Raw genomic sequence first — 17,348 nt, 5'->3', positions numbered from 1 at the left:
CTGTGCTGTGCTGTCAGACAGATTAACAGGGTCAGTGCAGTTCTGTTTTAACAAACCTGTTCTAATGAAAGGTCTGAAGTGTTTGTACATATAGTTCAACAATTGTTAATGTGAATTGCTGAGCAGAAAGACAACTTCACAGTGAGCTGTGAAAGCAGGACTGAGTCCAGGTAACGTTATATGAGAGGTCGGCCTATGCTGTCTGTACGTTGTATAAACACTTCCTGTTCTCCTCTTTAAACAGTGGAACAAAAACATATTTAAGACCAAAGAGCGTTTCGTTGTCCCTACAGATGTACAGTATGCAGTCTGGTTTTTCAGTGCACTCAGTCATTGCTGCAGAAACACCCTCTGACCACCCTCCAGGGCTTTTAGGTGGGCGGAGCATTTCCTCCATTCATTCAGATATCTGTCGTAGCTAGCCTTCAGGGATCAACAGTTACGTCTAAGATCCAGGATCCTGCCCACGTTATTTGAATGGTCCTAGTCTCTGTGCTTAGTTGGAACCTCTCTTTGATTCAACGTTATCGTGATGCGTCTTCTGTGCTTTCACATGAAGAGGTAAGCTCTTTGTTATCATCGTCACCAACAGGGCAGCTTTCCTTATCGGCTGTAGACAGTGCGGTGCCATCTTCAGCCCTGTGTTCTGCCCATATTGTGATCTACAAAATGCTTGGTATGCCTGGTACGTGTTGTCTGAGTGTAGAATCAGAGAAAATTGCTGCATCTAGCTAAGTGGGTGCTCTGCTAAGTGTGTGTTCTGCATAATGTGGTCTGATGGCGTGTCTTGTTTCACTTGCTTCCTGCTTCATGTTCCTGCACTAGGCAAACATGAGCATCACATGTTAATCGTGGTTAAACTGCGCTCTGCCTCTACCATCTCCTCATCACATGATCACACCTCAGTGTTTACAACAGTGTATGGTTTTAGCCAGAGCAGCTGGGAGGATGTTTCACACGTAGACAAGTCACTGTCTGAATATTCAAATGAATTTACAGCATTAAAACATTCGAGTGTTTTGGTTATAACTGGCTCAGCAGACGGTAAGCACGTGACATGAAAGAGTGGAAGTCACTGCGGTTACACGCACCGAGTGGCAAAAAGCTTGTAGAGTAGCAGCGTTGTGTTAAAAACTGAGGAACACAAAATACATCAAACACGTGAAAAGGTGAAGAGCTGCTGTACAAACACATACAAGAAGAACATGAGGTCTGCTTTTACAGACTGCTGAAATCTAAAGAGAGAAGAAACAAATAGTTTGCAGCACAGAAACAGCTGGAATCCAGCAGCTGGAACATCAGTCTGACATCACTGTGGTTAGAAGTTGTCTGAAACACATCAAATTGCATTGTCCTGGAGACTGTCTGGAAAAAAATGATATTACTGCACTACAATGGAGACAATCTGACTTTCAGGATGCACTTTTAAATGTGTCATGGCATGTGCCTGAGCAATTATCTGCAATAAAAACATCAATGTAGATCACATTTTAAATGTGTGAAATAGTAACACATACAACAGCTACACGTTAAGCGTGTGTCTGAAATGACAGGCTTCCAGTTGTTCATAGTCAATAAAGCATCGTCATTGAATAGTCAAAACATGTTGCCACTCAATCATTTGCATTAAAGACAGAGAGAGAGAGAGACATGTGCGCCAATACGCGCACGGCACAGCTCATCCAGGAGCATCACTTGTTGGAGGATCTGCTGATGCTCTCTGGCGACACTGTGTGATGTAGTTTCCACCACCCGCTACTGATCTACCAGAACAGAACCGTTTCAGCTGATCCACCTGCAGGCCCCGCAGACACCACATGCAACAGACAGAACCGTCTCCGTGCGCATCTCTGCGAATCCGCATGCATCAGCTGGCTGACAGAAAGCTGCTGCTCCTGCCTGGAACTGCTGCCAGTGTACAACTTCTAAAAAGCTCCTTATTTACCACACCTCCTGCAACATCAACACCTAAAATCAACACACGAAGAAGTTAATAAATAACGTACTGGTCACACAAATAGGAAAAATAAATATAACAACGAAATGCTTGACACTTTATAACATTTTTAATGTGATCGTAAACTCTAAAGTCCGAAGTAGGTTATTTTTTGTATGCCATAAATATACATAAACAGTAGATCAAGGTCGCGCTTAAACAGTAATGACAGAGGTTCATTTCTAAGAGTTTAAAGCAACTGGACTCGGGGAGTGGCGAAACGTCTCCAAACACAAGTCCAGCTGCCTCGATTTAAACTCCTGAAAATGACCTGGATGATTGAGAGCATCCACGGACACATGGAGGTTAATGTGACCAGGCCAGCTGCACAAAGCCAGACCCTCCAGCCAGGATTTGAACCTGGTTCTTCCGCCACACAGGACAGATGTGTTGCCGTACACCACCGGAGCTCAGGAACAGCTGTGCTGCGCTGTAGGTCAGGCTAACCGTGTCCGTGCGATGCAAACAAACACGTAGAGCCACGATGAACCCTCAAATACAAGTCAAAATGTGTAGATTCGCTTTTAACTGACGTTACGTCAGTCTGTGCGAGAAATCCCCTTAACTGCGCAATGAGTGGTGGCACAAATTTTTTAGTGCGCCATGAACGCAGCACTGTGGGTGTGGCTTCACAGGGCGGCGGCGTCCACCACTACAGCAGCAGACACCATTTACGGCAACAGAATTCCATGAATATATCCATGTCAAGAATCAGCGTCAAGTATTTGGAAGATGTGCGGACCCTGCAGTAACAGACTCACCTGTGTGCTGTGACCCAACCGCTACATGTCACTGAAATGACCTTCATCAGCTTCCTTGGTCCGGAACCGCAGCCATCCACCTTCTGGACCTGCTCGTCCTTACACGGTCAGGAGGGCTGGAGCCAGTCCCAGCGGCCAATGGGCGGAGGCTACATGTCACCAGTCCATCACAGGGCTATCAACAAAGTTTTATTTTGAAGATTTACATTTTTACAAATTAAAGCACATATGTAATAATGTGATAACTGGGCTGAATAAGACTAAAACGACACTATAATGTGTCTGACAACTCAACACAGTAGAAAAGCTAATGCAAACATTTAGTGCTAAAATAAAAATGTTTTAAAACATGTTTTAAAAAAATGCAATGCTCAGATAACTCCAGGAGTGTAATTTTAAAATGTGTTAGTGGGTACACTTTGGTTGTACCACCACATACATTGCAAATGCTTTCCTTACTTCAGGACTCTGCCTTTAAACAGTTTATGTCAGTGCTAAATGACGCTAGCTGGAGCAGCCATTAGTGACTGTTCTAGGTCAGCTCTGGTCCACTGTTGTGTGAGACCTCTGTAAAGTAAACACTTCCTGCTCTCCTCAACAAAGAAACAAGGTGCAGTGAGAGTGAACCACATACATCCTACTGCTCATCCCCGTCACCCTGCAGTGCACTCAAATCAGTCAAACCAGTGAAGAACAAGGAGACCTTCTCCAAGTATGGTCAATGATCTAGCCAGTCTGCCGCAAGCAACACGCTTTCTTATTAACATAACATTAACACAGTTAACACAAACTTACAGTCAAAAGCACCAAAACAAGCATCACAACAAACATCAAACATATTGTTTAGTGTTGTTTTGGATCAATTTGCTTATTTATCAGGATTTTGTAACAATGTGACAGAGGCTAGCTACCAGGAGTGTAACGATATATTAAGAAAATGTACATAGAGAAATGCATGTCTTCAAACCAGCTACCAACTCACACAGGCTTTCTACATGATACACAATCCTGGAGCAAATACTGTACAAAGGCCTCATATCAACCTGCTTCTTCTAGCCCCCTTACTCTGCTGCTCACACACCTTAAAAAGCTGCTATGAAAAATTCAGACAAAAACAAAAGACAGACAAAACTGAGGTCATTGTTTTTGGCCCCAAACATCTCAGAACTAGGTTATCTGATAACATTCTCTCTGCATGGCATGAGGAACCTCAGAGTTATCTTTGATCAGGACATGTGGTTTATCCCTCATATTAAACTGGCCTCCAAGTCCTTCTTCGTTCACCTCACCAACATTGCTAAGATCAGGAGCATCTTGCCCATGTTTTTATTTCTAGGCTTGACTGCAGCAACTCATCATTGTCAGGATGTTGAACTGAACCAAACCCTTCACTGGTGTATCGTTACACCCCTGCTAGCTATGCTACTCAAAAGGATGGCCACCTGGCAGCTATCACCTGGTCGGCTGTTTCTTCTGGACTGAACGTTGTAGGAGCTCAGTGTGAGGGATGCTCATGGAGGTTTGGCAATAATGTCACATCCTCCGAGTACAGCTGCTATCACTGTGTATCTGGAGAATGAGGTTAAAAAGAGGACGCAGTTAGACCAGGGACGTGCAGCAAGCTTAGTGTTAGGAACATTTGCAGGAATGAGTAATTACACTGATAAAAAACAACATTGTTAAAAACACATATACCTTGCATTTTATTTGTTTTTGTCTGAAAAACTAGAATAAAGGGAGAAATCAGCATTAGTCAGAGATGTTACAGAAAAAACACAATTAGGGATTCAAGACAAAAAAACCTAACCTTGAGTCACAAGCCAAACAACAGCACAAAGCATTAGTAGTGAAGGTGGCAGCAACACAAAGTGGTGTCTTGTTGCTCTGGCACAGACAACATCACTGCTTGAAGTTCCTTCTCTGGTCTTTACTTCGTCTTTAGTGCAACTGTTTGAAAAGAAAAGTGAAACAATGCTTTAGTCCCTTATTATGGAATAATGGAAACTGATTCGGGTAAAAATACAATATAAAGGAAAATAAAACCATGTAAGTTGAAAAACTGTGGAAATTATAACATCACAAATATACTGGAGTCAGGAACAAATGCTATAGTTGGCACAGTTAGCATTCTTCCTTTCATAGGTAACAGGCTGAACTACAAACACAAGCCTTTATCAACTCAGCAAACAGGTCCAGTCAGTGTCAGCAGGCTGTCACATGACATCACCACCACCAACAGCATGAACGCTCAGTACATGCAGATCCTTTCCTGATGCCAGAAATATAGCCACTCCAACTAAATCTATAACAAACAACAATGCGATTTTACTATGATTGTACAGTAACAACTAGGGCTGAACGATCTATCATTTTAGACTGAAAATTGCGATGTCAGACAACACGATTTTGAGATCGTCAAAGGCACAGTTTTTTGCACTACTCCTAACTGAATCACGTTTTGTTTTGTCAAATGCTACGGCTGAAAACGAAAAGAAAACAGAGGAACTGGTCCCTAAAACGAACTCCACCTTTATGTTCGGTGCTGTTTCTGCCGGCAGCAGTGGCGCGTCTTCTACGCCCGTGTGTGTGTGCGTGCGTCGTGTGTCGCAGTGGAAGGGCCGCGTGTATACGAATGTATTATAATGCTACGAGCACGTACACGCCCACCTCTCTGAACAATACCAGCTCCGTTTGTCCTTAGATATGATTCCCATTAAAGTTTGATCATTTGTTCTAAATCACATTGAACTTTAAGAGTTACTTAAGTCTCAACACTGTATTTAGTGTTTAACCCTAGGAGGCACACTTCAGTCTGTTTACATGACTGCTGAATAATACTTTACAGAACTACATTAGTTTTCTTTTTAACCTATTTGGAATTATACTTAATTTTGTTCTGTAATTGTTATTTAAATTTTCATGTGTATTGCAAACTAATACTGAGTGCACGTTATCAGAGTTTACTTTTAGACCTACAGAGCAGGCTACCTGAAGTCATTTACACAGAAACATGCAAATTAGTGTCAATGTAAAAACAAATCATGATTAAAATCGAGATCCTGATTTTATCATTAAAGAATCGTGATATAAAATTTTTGCCACATTGCCCACCCCTAGGTATGATGTACGTTTCTGTGATCTTTGCAATATGCGCATGTGCACTAAAATTTGATTTGAAAAAAATCATGGATGAAATCGAAATCGCAATATTTTAATATTATTTGACAGAAAAATCGCAATTCAATTTATTCTTAAAATCGTTCAGCCCTAGTAACAACTACAGATTGGAAATAGTTCCATCTTTATTACACATTCTGATTTCATTCATGTAACATCAATCTGTAAAATGTATTTTAAAAAGCTGTTTCATGTTTACACAAATCCGGCTTCTTCCCACATTCTAAAGACCTGCTTGTTGGGTTAATCGGTCTCTCTAAATTGCGTGTAGGTGTGCTTGTGAGTGTGAATGGTCTGTGTGTTGCCCTGTGATGGACTGGTGTACCCCCTAATAGCTGGGATAGGCTCCAGCCCCCTTGTGACCCTGTGCTGCAGGACACAGCGGGTTCAGATAATGAATGGATTAATAGTGTGTTATATGCTTTGAGAATAAGTGTGTAATAGAAGAATCTCCTACGCCGTCCATGCTGTGCAGTCTGTGCCATCCGCTGAGAAATATCCTGCCCGACAGTCCTCACACAGCGTGTCACTCCTGCTGCTTCCTGTCAGACACAGACACGTTCTTACACAGAAAGCAGCGTCCAGAGAAAATCCCTCATTATTTACATAATTGTGACACAGTGACTTTCAGTTTCTTTACCAGGTTCTTTTATCCTCTGACCAGGTGCACAGTGTGAAAGCTTCTGTGCCAGGCTACAGCCTGTGACATCTGACCAGCTCTTACAGAAGTACCCACTCAAAGCCTCACAGACTGTGTCACTTATTGTTGTACACTGCCGCTTGACAAACAGGCCGTGGCCTAAAAATATAATTAACATAACATATTAACATCATAATAATGTATCAGCACTCATTAGATTATAGTGACCAAACTTTTTATACCCAGTACCTGAGTCGCACAACGTGCAGGAGAAGCACCTGTTCAGTCCGTTGAGCTGGTTCATGAATGTGTCGCCGCTGCAGGGGGCACAGCCTGTCCCTGAGAACTGTGTGCAGTCCCTCCGAACAAATGTGCCTGTTCAACACAACATTAATGACGGCTGATTAGTGGGATGCTCAATACAGCAAGTCAGGTACACCGTTTACAACAAGAAAAGCGTGAAAAGATAATAAATATTATTCCCGGCACTGTAAAACTGCAGCTGCAGCATGCCACCACTTTGTTGTTGTGCCCACAGATAGACACAACTTCAGCATTACCTGAGGTTGACTTCTAAAGCCAGTGTGGTAACAAATGATGTGATGTGTGAAAACAAAACACCACTCACTCCGACTTCCTGTTGCCTCTTAACACTCGTTCATGACGAGACGTTTATGCTCACTCCTTGATGCCTTACCTTATTGATGCTAGTTTGCCGGATTTGGTTAGTTTAATTATTATTACAGTGTGTGCTATCACGTTGTTTAATATTTATCCCAATGCATGTTTATGTAGATGATCTGTAAGCCACTGTGTTGTTATGTAAGTGTTAACCTGCTGCTTTTGATGTCTCTTTGATGTCTCCCTGCTTGATGAGTCAATGTGTTACCACAGCTTCAGTATCGCTCTTCTGCAGTTATAGATTAAATGAATCACCGCTTGCCATGTCTACTGTAATGTTTGGTATGTATGATAACAATATCCATCCAAAAAAAGTAAACATGCACTTTGTTCAACATCGTCTCTTTCTTCCAGTGGGCATCATCCGGAAGCAGATTAGCCATCAGTCAGGCACGTGTTGCTCATCATGGAAGGCAGAACAAGGTAAGAACTTCGTAGAAAAGATTGAAGCAAGGCGTCTGGAATTGTAGAGTTTTCTTGAAGACGTTGTGGGTGTCGGGTCTGGGTAAAACTTAAATATTGTTTATTTAAGTTTTACCCAGACCCACCCACTGAGGTCCTCCACCACATATAAACCATGTTTCCCCACCAAACAGAACTGATGAAGCCGCTTGGATGAGCAGCGAAACGTCTTCAAGAAAACTCTACAAGTCCAGACGCCTTGCTTCAATCTTCTCTACGTATGATGACCTGGATGACTGAGAATCTTCAACAACAAGGTAAGAACTGTAAGAACTGTTTAACAGACATGAAAATAACACAATGGCATATATCTGACAGCATTTGAACAGAGCAGCGTCTCACTAATGATTGCTTTATGTACTGAGGCCATCGTATTAAAAACAAGAAACATCTAACTAATACAAACCAGGGATAAGTTATCCAGCGCTTTAATACGCCTTAATTCACATGTTAATTATAAAGTGGAGAGTTATCCCGTCAATTGTTGTTTTCGTACCTTCGTTGCACATCGGGCAGCACTGTCCGTCACTTGTACTGTACTCTGTTGCTCTGCAGCACAGCCCTGGCACCGAGAAGACAGCGACAAAGCCTGAAAAACAGTTAATCTAGATGTTTACAGCCTCTTTATAAACACATCCGCTTGTAGCCTTTAGCTAAGCGAATGCTAAAACGCTACGAATCAACAATGACGCAGCTTCCGTGTGGCTTACCGAACACTATCGACGCAGAAAACATTATTCACATGCTACCGTGTCGCTTCACGGAGTCTGGAAGTAAATAGTTCATTAAGTTAGCAAATACACTTAAAAATACTCCTAAACTATGTTAGCTTGCTGTTAGCTACAGGAAGTCACTCTGCAGCAACACACCGCAGTTCACTTTATTCACCACTAGATGTCCTACTGGAGCACTGTGTCATTGAAGCCTCGCGTAATGAACCAGTCAGAGCCACACAAAGCGAAACTGTTTCTGCTCTGTCATCTGTGCAATTCTAGTCTGTGGACTTTGAAATTGTTGTTTATTGATTTCCACCAACTCGGCATGGAAACAAAGCAGCATCCACAGAAAACAAATCCAGTGGGATAAATCCACAGATAGATGCTTAAAGGTAGGTCAGGAGAATTTAAAAACTCAGTGAGAGTCAGCCAGATTTCAAAAGTAAACACACGCCCCTTTCTCTGGAGTTCACCCCACAGCCACGCCTCCCAACCAGTCTGTGACTTCGGCCATCATGCACGTACCTCTCTGGTGCGAACAGAGCAGGAAGAGAGTGACAACCAGCCAATACTCTGCACAGGGTCCACCCGGAGGATTGGCTGATGTTTTTAGTGTTTTATAGCTTCCACAGATGATTCATATTCTTTGTTTTAATGCGAAACTGCCAAACTAATCTGTTGCTATCGGATTGTAAAGAGAAGTTACACTAATTTAACAAAAAGTGCATTCAAATAAAATCTCCTACCCGACCTTTAATCCTAGTTTTGATAAATGCAAAGTTGGAGTAAGTTTTTAGCGGTCGTCTCTAATATTTAACACAACTCTTTGTTTCCCTGAATATCTGCTCCAACAGAGGTGCAAGTCAGCATAGACTACAGAGCCACATTCATGCTAAATACAAAAAGTGGAAAAATACACTTTAATATAAAACAAAGTGGGAGCACAGAGAGCACACTATACAGCATTATGAGTGCAGATGTGCAGATTTTTGAAAGCACACAAATTCCATTTGGTCTTGTTTTGTGATTTTTACAGCATGATCAATACACGTTTTCTATTCAAGCACTTTGAAACACAAAATCAGTCACCTTATACAGTGATGGTATCACAGCTGTTCATGAACCTTAAAGAACAGCTGTGTTTTGTCCACCATACACACCTGTTTTCTCTTGGAGGAATGGATGAACACATTGTATATCCACATACTTTGTGTTCATATCACCATAAACCTGCATTTGACTGCAGGCGCTTTATCACACAGGCTCATCTTTGTAAGTGTCCATCCTGAGTTGTAGCCTGCTGCAGTTTCTTCAAGCAGTCGACTGCTTTTAATCTAAAGTCTGTAGATTAAAGCAGCTGATGGCCTCCAAGACTCGGAACATGTATCATACATGTCTGCTGACACCTTTAGAATTGCATCAGATGTGCAGATAAGGAACCTCACAGCTGATGTTCTGTCATTTCAGAATATTTTTCTCAGAACTCTCCAAACCCAGGACAGCAGCTGTTTGGCCATGTTATCATAATCAGTTGGAGAAAATATGTATAAACAAACACTGTCTTTCCTTGAAGCTACAACCTGTGGGGCTGAGAACTAAAGCAATGCACAAGTGTCAAAAAGCTGCAGTTTTTTTAGTGTGCAGCCAACATGTTGACAGCCGGACCGTCTGACGCTCACATCTCTGACCTCTCTGTGCACCAGAGAAGATCAATAAAGTCTGTATGAACAGTCACATGCAGCCAGACTCCCTCTGATCAGGACCTTCATGTAGACCGATGCAGCAGGTTGTAACTTTTATGATGAAGCAGACTTCAGACTTTGTGCTCTGACATGATCATCCTGCTGTTATATTTCTGTCACTGCAAAGACACCGTGTCAGACAGTTACTCTGCAGGCTGCAGAATGTGGATCTGTTCCGCAGCACTCACACGATGGTTCCTGCTGAGGAGAAACACATGAACTTAAAGAACAAACCTCTGTCACATTTGTAGAAACATCACTTTTTATACTTCTGCTAAAATTATTATAAGTATTTATATTTCTCAATCAACTGCAGAGAAACAAACGTACCTCTCTATGGGATTGTCTCCATTTGCCGCTTTAAAAGAAAAAAAAATAATGGCAAAAATGTTTTCATCCATACAAATTATTGTCTAAATGTAAATCTTACCTGGATGATATGGCTTTTGTCTTTTGTAAAATATAAATGCAACAAATAAACCAGCACATAAAACCAGCACAGTGATGATGACTCCCACAGTCACTCCTACATTTGTTGTTGTTTCTCCACATTGAGCATCATCTGAAGGAGTTCCTGCTTTGATCAGCTGCAGCTTTTCTGCTTCACACCTGGAAGAAGAGAGAAACATGTTTACAGGAACATTCAAAGTCAGATGTGTGTGTGTGTGTGTGATATGAAGCTTCACTCACTGTCTGTGTGGCTGACAAGATGTTAATGTCCCATTTGAAAATGTTCCATCACTGCAGTCAGAGCACTCTGTGTCTCTATAGGCTGTTCCTGCACACACACACACACACACACACACACATGTTTAAAGGAGCTCACCAGCTGCTCTTCTTTGTTTTCCTATCAGGTTACTGAATGCAGCTTTAATGAGCAGATTGTAAATAATTTAACTGAAAGTTGTTCTCACTTGATTCGATTGTATTTACGTGATGGAAATAACCAAAACTTAAAATTCTCTACAATGTCAGAAGCTAAAACACTCAGAGCGGCACATGGAGGTGAGGAACAGCTTCCAACAGGAAGAAACCTGGAACAGAACCAGGCTACTGCTGAATATATAAGCAGAGGCAGAGGGAGACAAGAGAGGACTGGAAGCCAGAAGATCATTCATACCCACCATTCACTTGGATGTACTGTCCTGGTTTACAGCTTGTGTGTCTCTGTGCAGCTTCACATTTGTCCCCTTTATAGTCAATGCAGTAGAATCCCTCCATCGGTTCACAAACAGCATCTGATGTTACTGTACATGATCTCTTTACCTTCAGACCAGAACCTGTTAAACCAAAACACACACAGACAATGTGTAATGTCCAGAGCTTAGAAATCCATTGTTTTTTTCCAATTTAAAAGGGTTACATATACTATTTATCCACATTAAATCTGGGATTAGACAGATTTTTCTGTTAATAATAATTATATTTAGCCTGTAGTAATAATTTACCTGCATCACAGTTTGTACAGGAAAAACACTCCTTGCGTCCTGTAGGATTATCCATGTAGGTGCCTTTTATACAGGGAAGACAGGAAGTGCTTCTGTCCTCAGTACAGTCTATTTTAACACGAGTTCCTGTAGAGAGGAAGAATAAAAGTTAATAACATTTCAAGCTGTATTATGTTTTTAATACTTCTTCTAACACATGGAGCCAAGTTGTGAAATAATTGTTTTTTTTAACTAACCAGCAAATAAGACTGTAACTCTGAGACTTACCAGCAGAACACAGGGGACAACATTCCTTTCCTATCTGATACTCAGCAGGGTGACATGTGAGGCTGAGACTGCTCAGAGCTTTTATTATGATCATCTGTGAAGAAGAGAACTGACTTTATACAGCTGAAGTTAACACTGTAGAACCAAACCACTGTCACACTATCAGGTGCTCCACACACATGCAGGAATCATTCCAATAAATCACAGCTTAACCAGTGGGACAAGAAGCCAACTGAGAAAGTGAAAGAGAAAGCTTAAAAAAACCTTGGGGCTTTCCCATCAGTTTAGACTAGATCCAATCAAACCAAGCTTTAGTCTTACCAAAGAACACAAAAAGTCTAACCAGAACTTTTTGTGAATCCATCTTCACATCACCTATACCCACACTTTTCCAACACAGATATTCACAATACAATAAGTTTAGTCTTCATGTTTATGATTATTCTTAGTTGATTCCACCTGCAACAAAAGTATATCAAGTTTCTTTAAAACAAAACACAAACATTTTTCAACAAGGGTTGTGGGAAATAATAAAAGAGTTTGTTTCTTTTTCAATGTCAGCTCTGGCATAAATTTTAGGCCATGATGATTATTATTTTTTTTTTTACCAACAAAGCAGCTGTCCAAGGATTTCTTCTCGAAGTCATCATATAGAGCAGGTTGAAAGTTTTCATGAACTGAATGCATCATGTCACTGAGGCCTGAGAGGAGGTGAGTTCTATCATCTGAAACAGCTGATCATCATCTGGAAGCAGAAAAAAAACAATTATTACATATTTTAAAATCATTTCATAGCATTATGAGCACTGAAGACATCAGTTCACTGACATTTAGACTGAGGTGAGTTTTAACACCAGGAAGCAGAAAGAAAGCAGCTATAAAGAGCAGCAGACTGTGACAGAAGAAGCTATCTAATTAATGACAAAAACGCTTTAATACTGCAAAAGAACATTAAGAAGAATACATCTAGTTTGTATGGAGCACCTCCAGTGACTTAGTCATAAACAATAATAAATTGTGGCCATGAAATAGGTATAATGTGTGCATGAAATACTAAATAATACTATTGATATCATTCCTGGACAACTGGGTAAGCAAATCGAGCGCATCTTCTCTAGGATCAAGGGTAGAGTCATAGAGGAGCAGCCCACTCCCACCATGGCCACGAATTAGTATTTGTGTGCATTTCACACATAATTCGTGGTCACAGTTTATTTATTTTTTGACCACCAGAGGGCTCATAAATTTGAACTAAACAGAGGTCAATCATTAAACTGTGGTATTTATACAGCTCAGTAACTGTTCAAAGTCCATCACTGACAGACTTTGGCTGCAGCACATAAAGAGAAGTCACGGGGGAAAAACATGGAGCTCTTACTACAGTGACTTACAGTATTATCAGTTTATTCTTATCTGACACAATTTGAAACACCATACAGAAACATACCTTACAATATAACTGGTTGAATCATAGCAACCAATATTCATTAAGAATGTAACATGGAATCAAACACACACACACAGTGACATTTCTTTTCAAAAGTTGTGCTGTAGCCACAAATTGAATCTGTTCATAATCTGCCTTTTTATTATTCCTAGTGCTAAAACAACATAACAAATTACTTAACATTACCATGTGACTGAATCGTTTTTCAGAACTCTTTCTTTATTTCTTGACTGATCGATCGAATGTGTCGGGACACTGTACGGCGCACTTTAAGCTCTGTGAAACACGGACGCTGCTGCGTTCCTTCTGTGATGAATACAGTCGTCCTGCTGCGCACTTTGTTCTTCTGACGGATCATTAAAAAATTCACCGAGGTCTTAAACTACACAACATTTTCCAAACCTATTAATATAAATATAATCTATAATACACATACTGTTGGTAGATATATCAAAGGTTTTGTTCAAAGTCAGGACACTTACTGTGATCCGTGCCAGACTCCACAATGTTACAAAAATGAAAGTACTTCATGGAACATCGGAAATGTGATCTTCGAGGCCGGTTCTAGGCAGGGGCAAGAGGGGGCAGTGTCCGCTCAAATAAAAGCGCCAACCTTCGGGGCTCAAAGTTGAAGCCCATGCGGAAGTGTCAAAACTTGTAATTCACGCTGCAACTGCTGGGGGTTGGCTCCAAAAGCGAGTCATTTCCCATAGACTCCCATGTTAAAATGGCCGACTTCACAGCAGAAAAAAACATGTTTACAGCCTGGTACAAAAAATCGCTGTGGTCTCAGATGATAGGTTCTCTTCTAGTGTCAATTGTAGGGGGGGTGAATTTTTTTACAACTCACTCGTTTCAATTGTATTCGGACTTAAAATTACGCCTAATTATGGGCGTTGCCGCTTGAGTGACAGACAGTTGACGTATCACAGCGTGAGTTTCCTGCTTCCACGATCGCCCGCCCCCCTAAACCCCGCTCGTGCCCCCCCTCTTTGTCCATATTCGGAGTTTTAGTTGACGAGACGCTGCCAACATGGCGGCGGTCATCACGTCCCGGAACCTCCCACTGAGACTCAGAACGGCTCTTCAGAAACAAACGGGGGGCCGGCCAAGATGGCGCAGAGTCACCACGTTTTTTAAGACGTCTCCAGAAAAATAGGACTCCAAGCTGACTTACCACGGTATTTATGAAACCAAAACGAAATACTTGGTTTAGTTAATTAAAGAACTTAAGCTTAAATACCAAAACGGCCGGGAAAAACAACAAAAAAACCACTCCACAACTTAGGAACCGGACTTCAACTTTAGTTAGCCATCGGTTAGCTAAACCGTTAAAAAGCCAAGATGAGCGGTGCCAAAAGAGAAGACACCAAGCGTTCCAGAACTAGATGTCCGCCAAAGACGATGATCAATGAACATGACTACGCTGATGTGAACATTTTTGAGGACCTGGAAATTGACCCGGAGTTTACTCCTCTCCCTGAGACACCGATTAACAGCCCGGCTCCGAAAAAATCCTGCAGCGGTGAGCCAGAACCGTCTTTGCGATCCATTTTGAAAGCTGTAAACGACAGGGCGGAAGAGGTAAAAACTCTCATCAACCAAAACTCAGAGGACATTAAAGAGTTACAAAAATCCATTGGATATTTGCACAAAGAGGTCGATGATATAAAAGAAGACAACAAAATGCTGAAGACAAAATGTGAAAAGTTTGAGACCGAGATTGAGACGTTACAAGAGCGGGTCGCGGATGCAGAACGCTACAAGCGCAGGTGGTGTCTTCGTCTTTATGGTTTGCCTGAACACGACCAAGAAAATGTCAAAGAGAAGGTGACGAGCATCTGCCAAACGGTGGCCCCTGAACTGGGACCGAGAGCTGCTGATGGGATTGACGTTGTCCACCGGCTGGGAAGACGTGACGGTAACAAGACCAGAGGGGTCATCATTCTTTTCGCCTATCGCACACTGAGAGATGAGATCTGGAGAAATGCGAAAAACAACTCCTTTCTGCGTGACAACAAGCTGCGCTTTGGAGAAGATCTCACGAAGGAAGATAAGGATGCCAGAGCTGTGGCCCATCATTGAAAAGGCTCGCAAGGATGGAAAGAAGGCACACTTCGTGGGACGCAAAGGCTACGTGGAGGGAAAAGAAATACGACGCACATCTTGACTGCCGTTAACAGAAAGGAACGTTTACCATTGGTCATTTAAAGGTGATCTGTTTTCACTACATTTTTGTTCTCTCTGAGTGAAGCTGAGTTTAAGTTCTTAATCTAGTTTTGGTTTTGATATGACGATTCAGGAGTCATTATATTTGGTTTTCGTCTTATTAAGGGTTCTCTTCATAAAACAAGTTGGATTTAAATGTTCTGTCTGTTAATACAAGGGGTCTGCGTGACAACATTAAAAGAAAAGCTTTCTTTTTATTCTCTAGGGAGGCAAAAGTAGATTTCATCTTTCTTCAAGAATGTCATTCTAATTTAGAAGATGTATCATTTTGGAAAAACCAATGGGGCAAAGACTTGTGGTTTGCACATGGCACCAACAAATCTGCAGGAGTTGCAATATTAAAAGATAATTTTAAAGGAAAAATTTTAGACGTAACATCTGATAGTAAAGGGCATTGGATTATTGTTGTTGTTGAATTTCACTCTAATACACTTTTGCTGGGTAACGTGTATGGTTATAATTCTGATAATCTAAATATAAATCTGCTGAACGAGTTAAAAGATGCTATTACCTTTCTATGCATTAAATACACTTCAGCAAGAGTGATATTAGGAGGAGATTTTAACATGGTCTGGTCAAACCAGTTGGACAGATATCCACCTAGATCCAGAAATGGAGATGATCATCTCATTGATTTTTCAAACAGTCTGAACTTATTGGATATATGGAGAATTCACCATCCCAATGACCGACAGTATACATGGAATAACAAAACATTTTCATCTCTATCTAGAATTGACTTTTGGTTGGTTTCAAGGGAAATTAAAGAACATGTATCAGAGGTGCATATCTGTCCAGCAATATTAACTGATCACAAATCTATTAACATAAAATTTAATTTCTCATGTGAAAAAAATAGAAAAATGTTTAACCACTGGAAACTTAACAACTCTCTGTTGAACAATGAGGAACTGATTATCGCTATTAAGAAACTAATTAACCAGTACTGGGCACTTGCAAAAACAAATAACGAATTTGGAAAATATTGGGAATTACTTAAATACGAAATTAGAAAATTTGTAATTGGTTTTAGCAAAAGACTTAATCAAAGTAAAAAACACCACTTAGAGCAACTGATAAAGAACATTTCAGACATTACCACACTTGTTATAGATCAAGATGATGAGGGGTTACAGACACAATTACAAGAATATCAACAAGAATTAGATGATATTTTTAAGGAGAGAGCACAATGTGCTTTTATCCGGTCTCGTTTAAAGTGGATTGAAGAGGGTGAAAAGAATAACAAATATTTTTTTAGTATAGAAAAGAGAAACTATGAAAGAAATTCACTGTCTAAATTAAATATTAATAACTCAATAACTGAAGATTATAATACAATTTCACAATACGTGTCAAATTTTTATAGGGATCTTTATAAAAGTGATATCTGCAAAGACAGCACAGATGTACTCAACTCTCTAATAGATGTGAAGAAAGCAAGTGACAATCTAAAAGAAGAATGTGATGAATCCCTATCTATTGAAGAAATAAAATGTTCTATCAAAAGCCTGAAACCCAACAAATCACCAGGCAACGATGGTCTAACCTCTGAATTCTATTACAAATTTTCTTCTGAAATCTCAGAATTTCTTCTTGCAGTTTATAATGAATCCATTAACAAGGAAGAGTTACCCCACTCAATGAAACAAGGTCTTATTACTCTGATTCCAAAGCCCAATAAAGACCCCTTAATTATTGATAATTGGCGAGGTATTACTTTACTTAATAATGATTATAAGATTTTAGCGTCCCTCTTAGCTAAAAGATTGAAAAGTGGGT

The 17,348-nt window shown here is 40.7% G+C and overlaps 2 protein-coding genes, 1 long non-coding RNA gene and 1 pseudogene across 8 annotated transcripts; 1 reads left to right on the top strand and 3 right to left on the bottom strand.

Moving 5' to 3' along the window:
* The window catches only part of LOC114438004 (tumor necrosis factor receptor superfamily member 14-like), a 111,314-nt pseudogene that overhangs the window by 11,701 nt on the left and 82,265 nt on the right, over window positions 1-17,348 (bottom strand).
* On the bottom strand, window positions 2,925-8,833 carry LOC114438000 (tumor necrosis factor receptor superfamily member 14-like). Of its 5 annotated transcripts, XM_028409004.1 has the most exons (8): window positions 8,428-8,807; window positions 8,214-8,306; window positions 6,824-6,949; window positions 6,575-6,733; window positions 6,392-6,476; window positions 4,565-4,704; window positions 4,453-4,482; window positions 2,925-4,326 (listed from the first exon to the last, which is right to left on the bottom strand). In XM_028409004.1, exons 1-8 carry the CDS (start codon window positions 8,450-8,452, stop codon window positions 4,316-4,318), a joined length of 669 nt encoding a protein of 222 aa, XP_028264805.1. In that variant the 5' UTR covers window positions 8,453-8,807; the 3' UTR covers window positions 2,925-4,315. The 5 variants fall into 5 exon arrangements, 4 of the variants coding, with proteins under 4 accessions (XP_028264805.1, XP_028264803.1, XP_028264807.1 ...); XM_028409002.1 differs by having other exon boundaries at window positions 2,925-4,482; window positions 8,428-8,827; XM_028409006.1 differs by lacking the exon at window positions 4,453-4,482 and having other exon boundaries at window positions 8,428-8,806.
* On the top strand, window positions 6,942-7,908 carry LOC114438007 (uncharacterized). The gene is made up of 3 exons (XR_003670953.1): window positions 6,942-7,537; window positions 7,610-7,678; window positions 7,852-7,908. It is a non-coding gene; the product is annotated as an uncharacterized LOC114438007 (long non-coding RNA).
* LOC114437997 (tumor necrosis factor receptor superfamily member 14-like) lies at window positions 9,326-14,067 on the bottom strand. Of its 2 annotated transcripts, none has more exons than XM_028408997.1 (9): window positions 13,820-14,067; window positions 12,499-12,635; window positions 11,891-11,984; window positions 11,624-11,749; window positions 11,300-11,455; window positions 10,866-10,953; window positions 10,606-10,784; window positions 10,506-10,533; window positions 9,326-10,376 (listed from the first exon to the last, which is right to left on the bottom strand). In XM_028408997.1, the coding sequence occupies exons 2-9, from the start codon at window positions 12,562-12,564 to the stop codon at window positions 10,319-10,321; spliced, it is 795 nt and encodes a 264-aa protein (XP_028264798.1). In that variant the 5' UTR covers window positions 12,565-12,635; window positions 13,820-14,067; the 3' UTR covers window positions 9,326-10,318. The 2 variants fall into 2 exon arrangements, with proteins under 2 accessions (XP_028264798.1, XP_028264799.1); XM_028408998.1 differs by having other exon boundaries at window positions 9,326-10,373.

This window comes from Parambassis ranga, chromosome 7 (assembly GCF_900634625.1).
Source record: "Parambassis ranga chromosome 7, fParRan2.1, whole genome shotgun sequence".
NCBI lineage: Eukaryota > Metazoa > Chordata > Actinopteri > Ambassidae > Parambassis > Parambassis ranga.
This window is presented reverse-complemented; position numbering and strand designations above follow the sequence as displayed.

Bases quoted from the DNA above. Each gene is read 5' to 3' on its own strand.
- LOC114438000 (XM_028409002.1), bottom strand. From the start codon at position 8,452: ATGTTTTCTGCGTCGATAGTGTTCG. The intron at 6,950-8,213 runs GTACGAAAACAA...TGTGTTGAACAG, and splicing joins CTGCCCGATGTGCAACGAAG to GCACATTTGTTCGGAGGGAC. The intron at 6,477-6,574 runs GTAAAGAAACTG...TGTGTCTGACAG, and splicing joins TCAGAGGATAAAAGAACCTG to GAAGCAGCAGGAGTGACACG.
- LOC114437997 (XM_028408997.1), bottom strand. From the start codon at position 12,564: ATGAAAACTTTCAACCTGCTCTATATGATGACTTCGAGAAGAAATCCT. The intron at 11,985-12,498 runs GTAAAAAAAAAA...TCTTCTTCACAG, and splicing joins CTTGGACAGCTGCTTTGTTG to ATGATCATAATAAAAGCTCT. The intron at 10,534-10,605 runs GTAAGATTTACA...TTTCTTTTAAAG, and splicing joins ACAAAAGCCATATCATCCAG to CGGCAAATGGAGACAATCCC.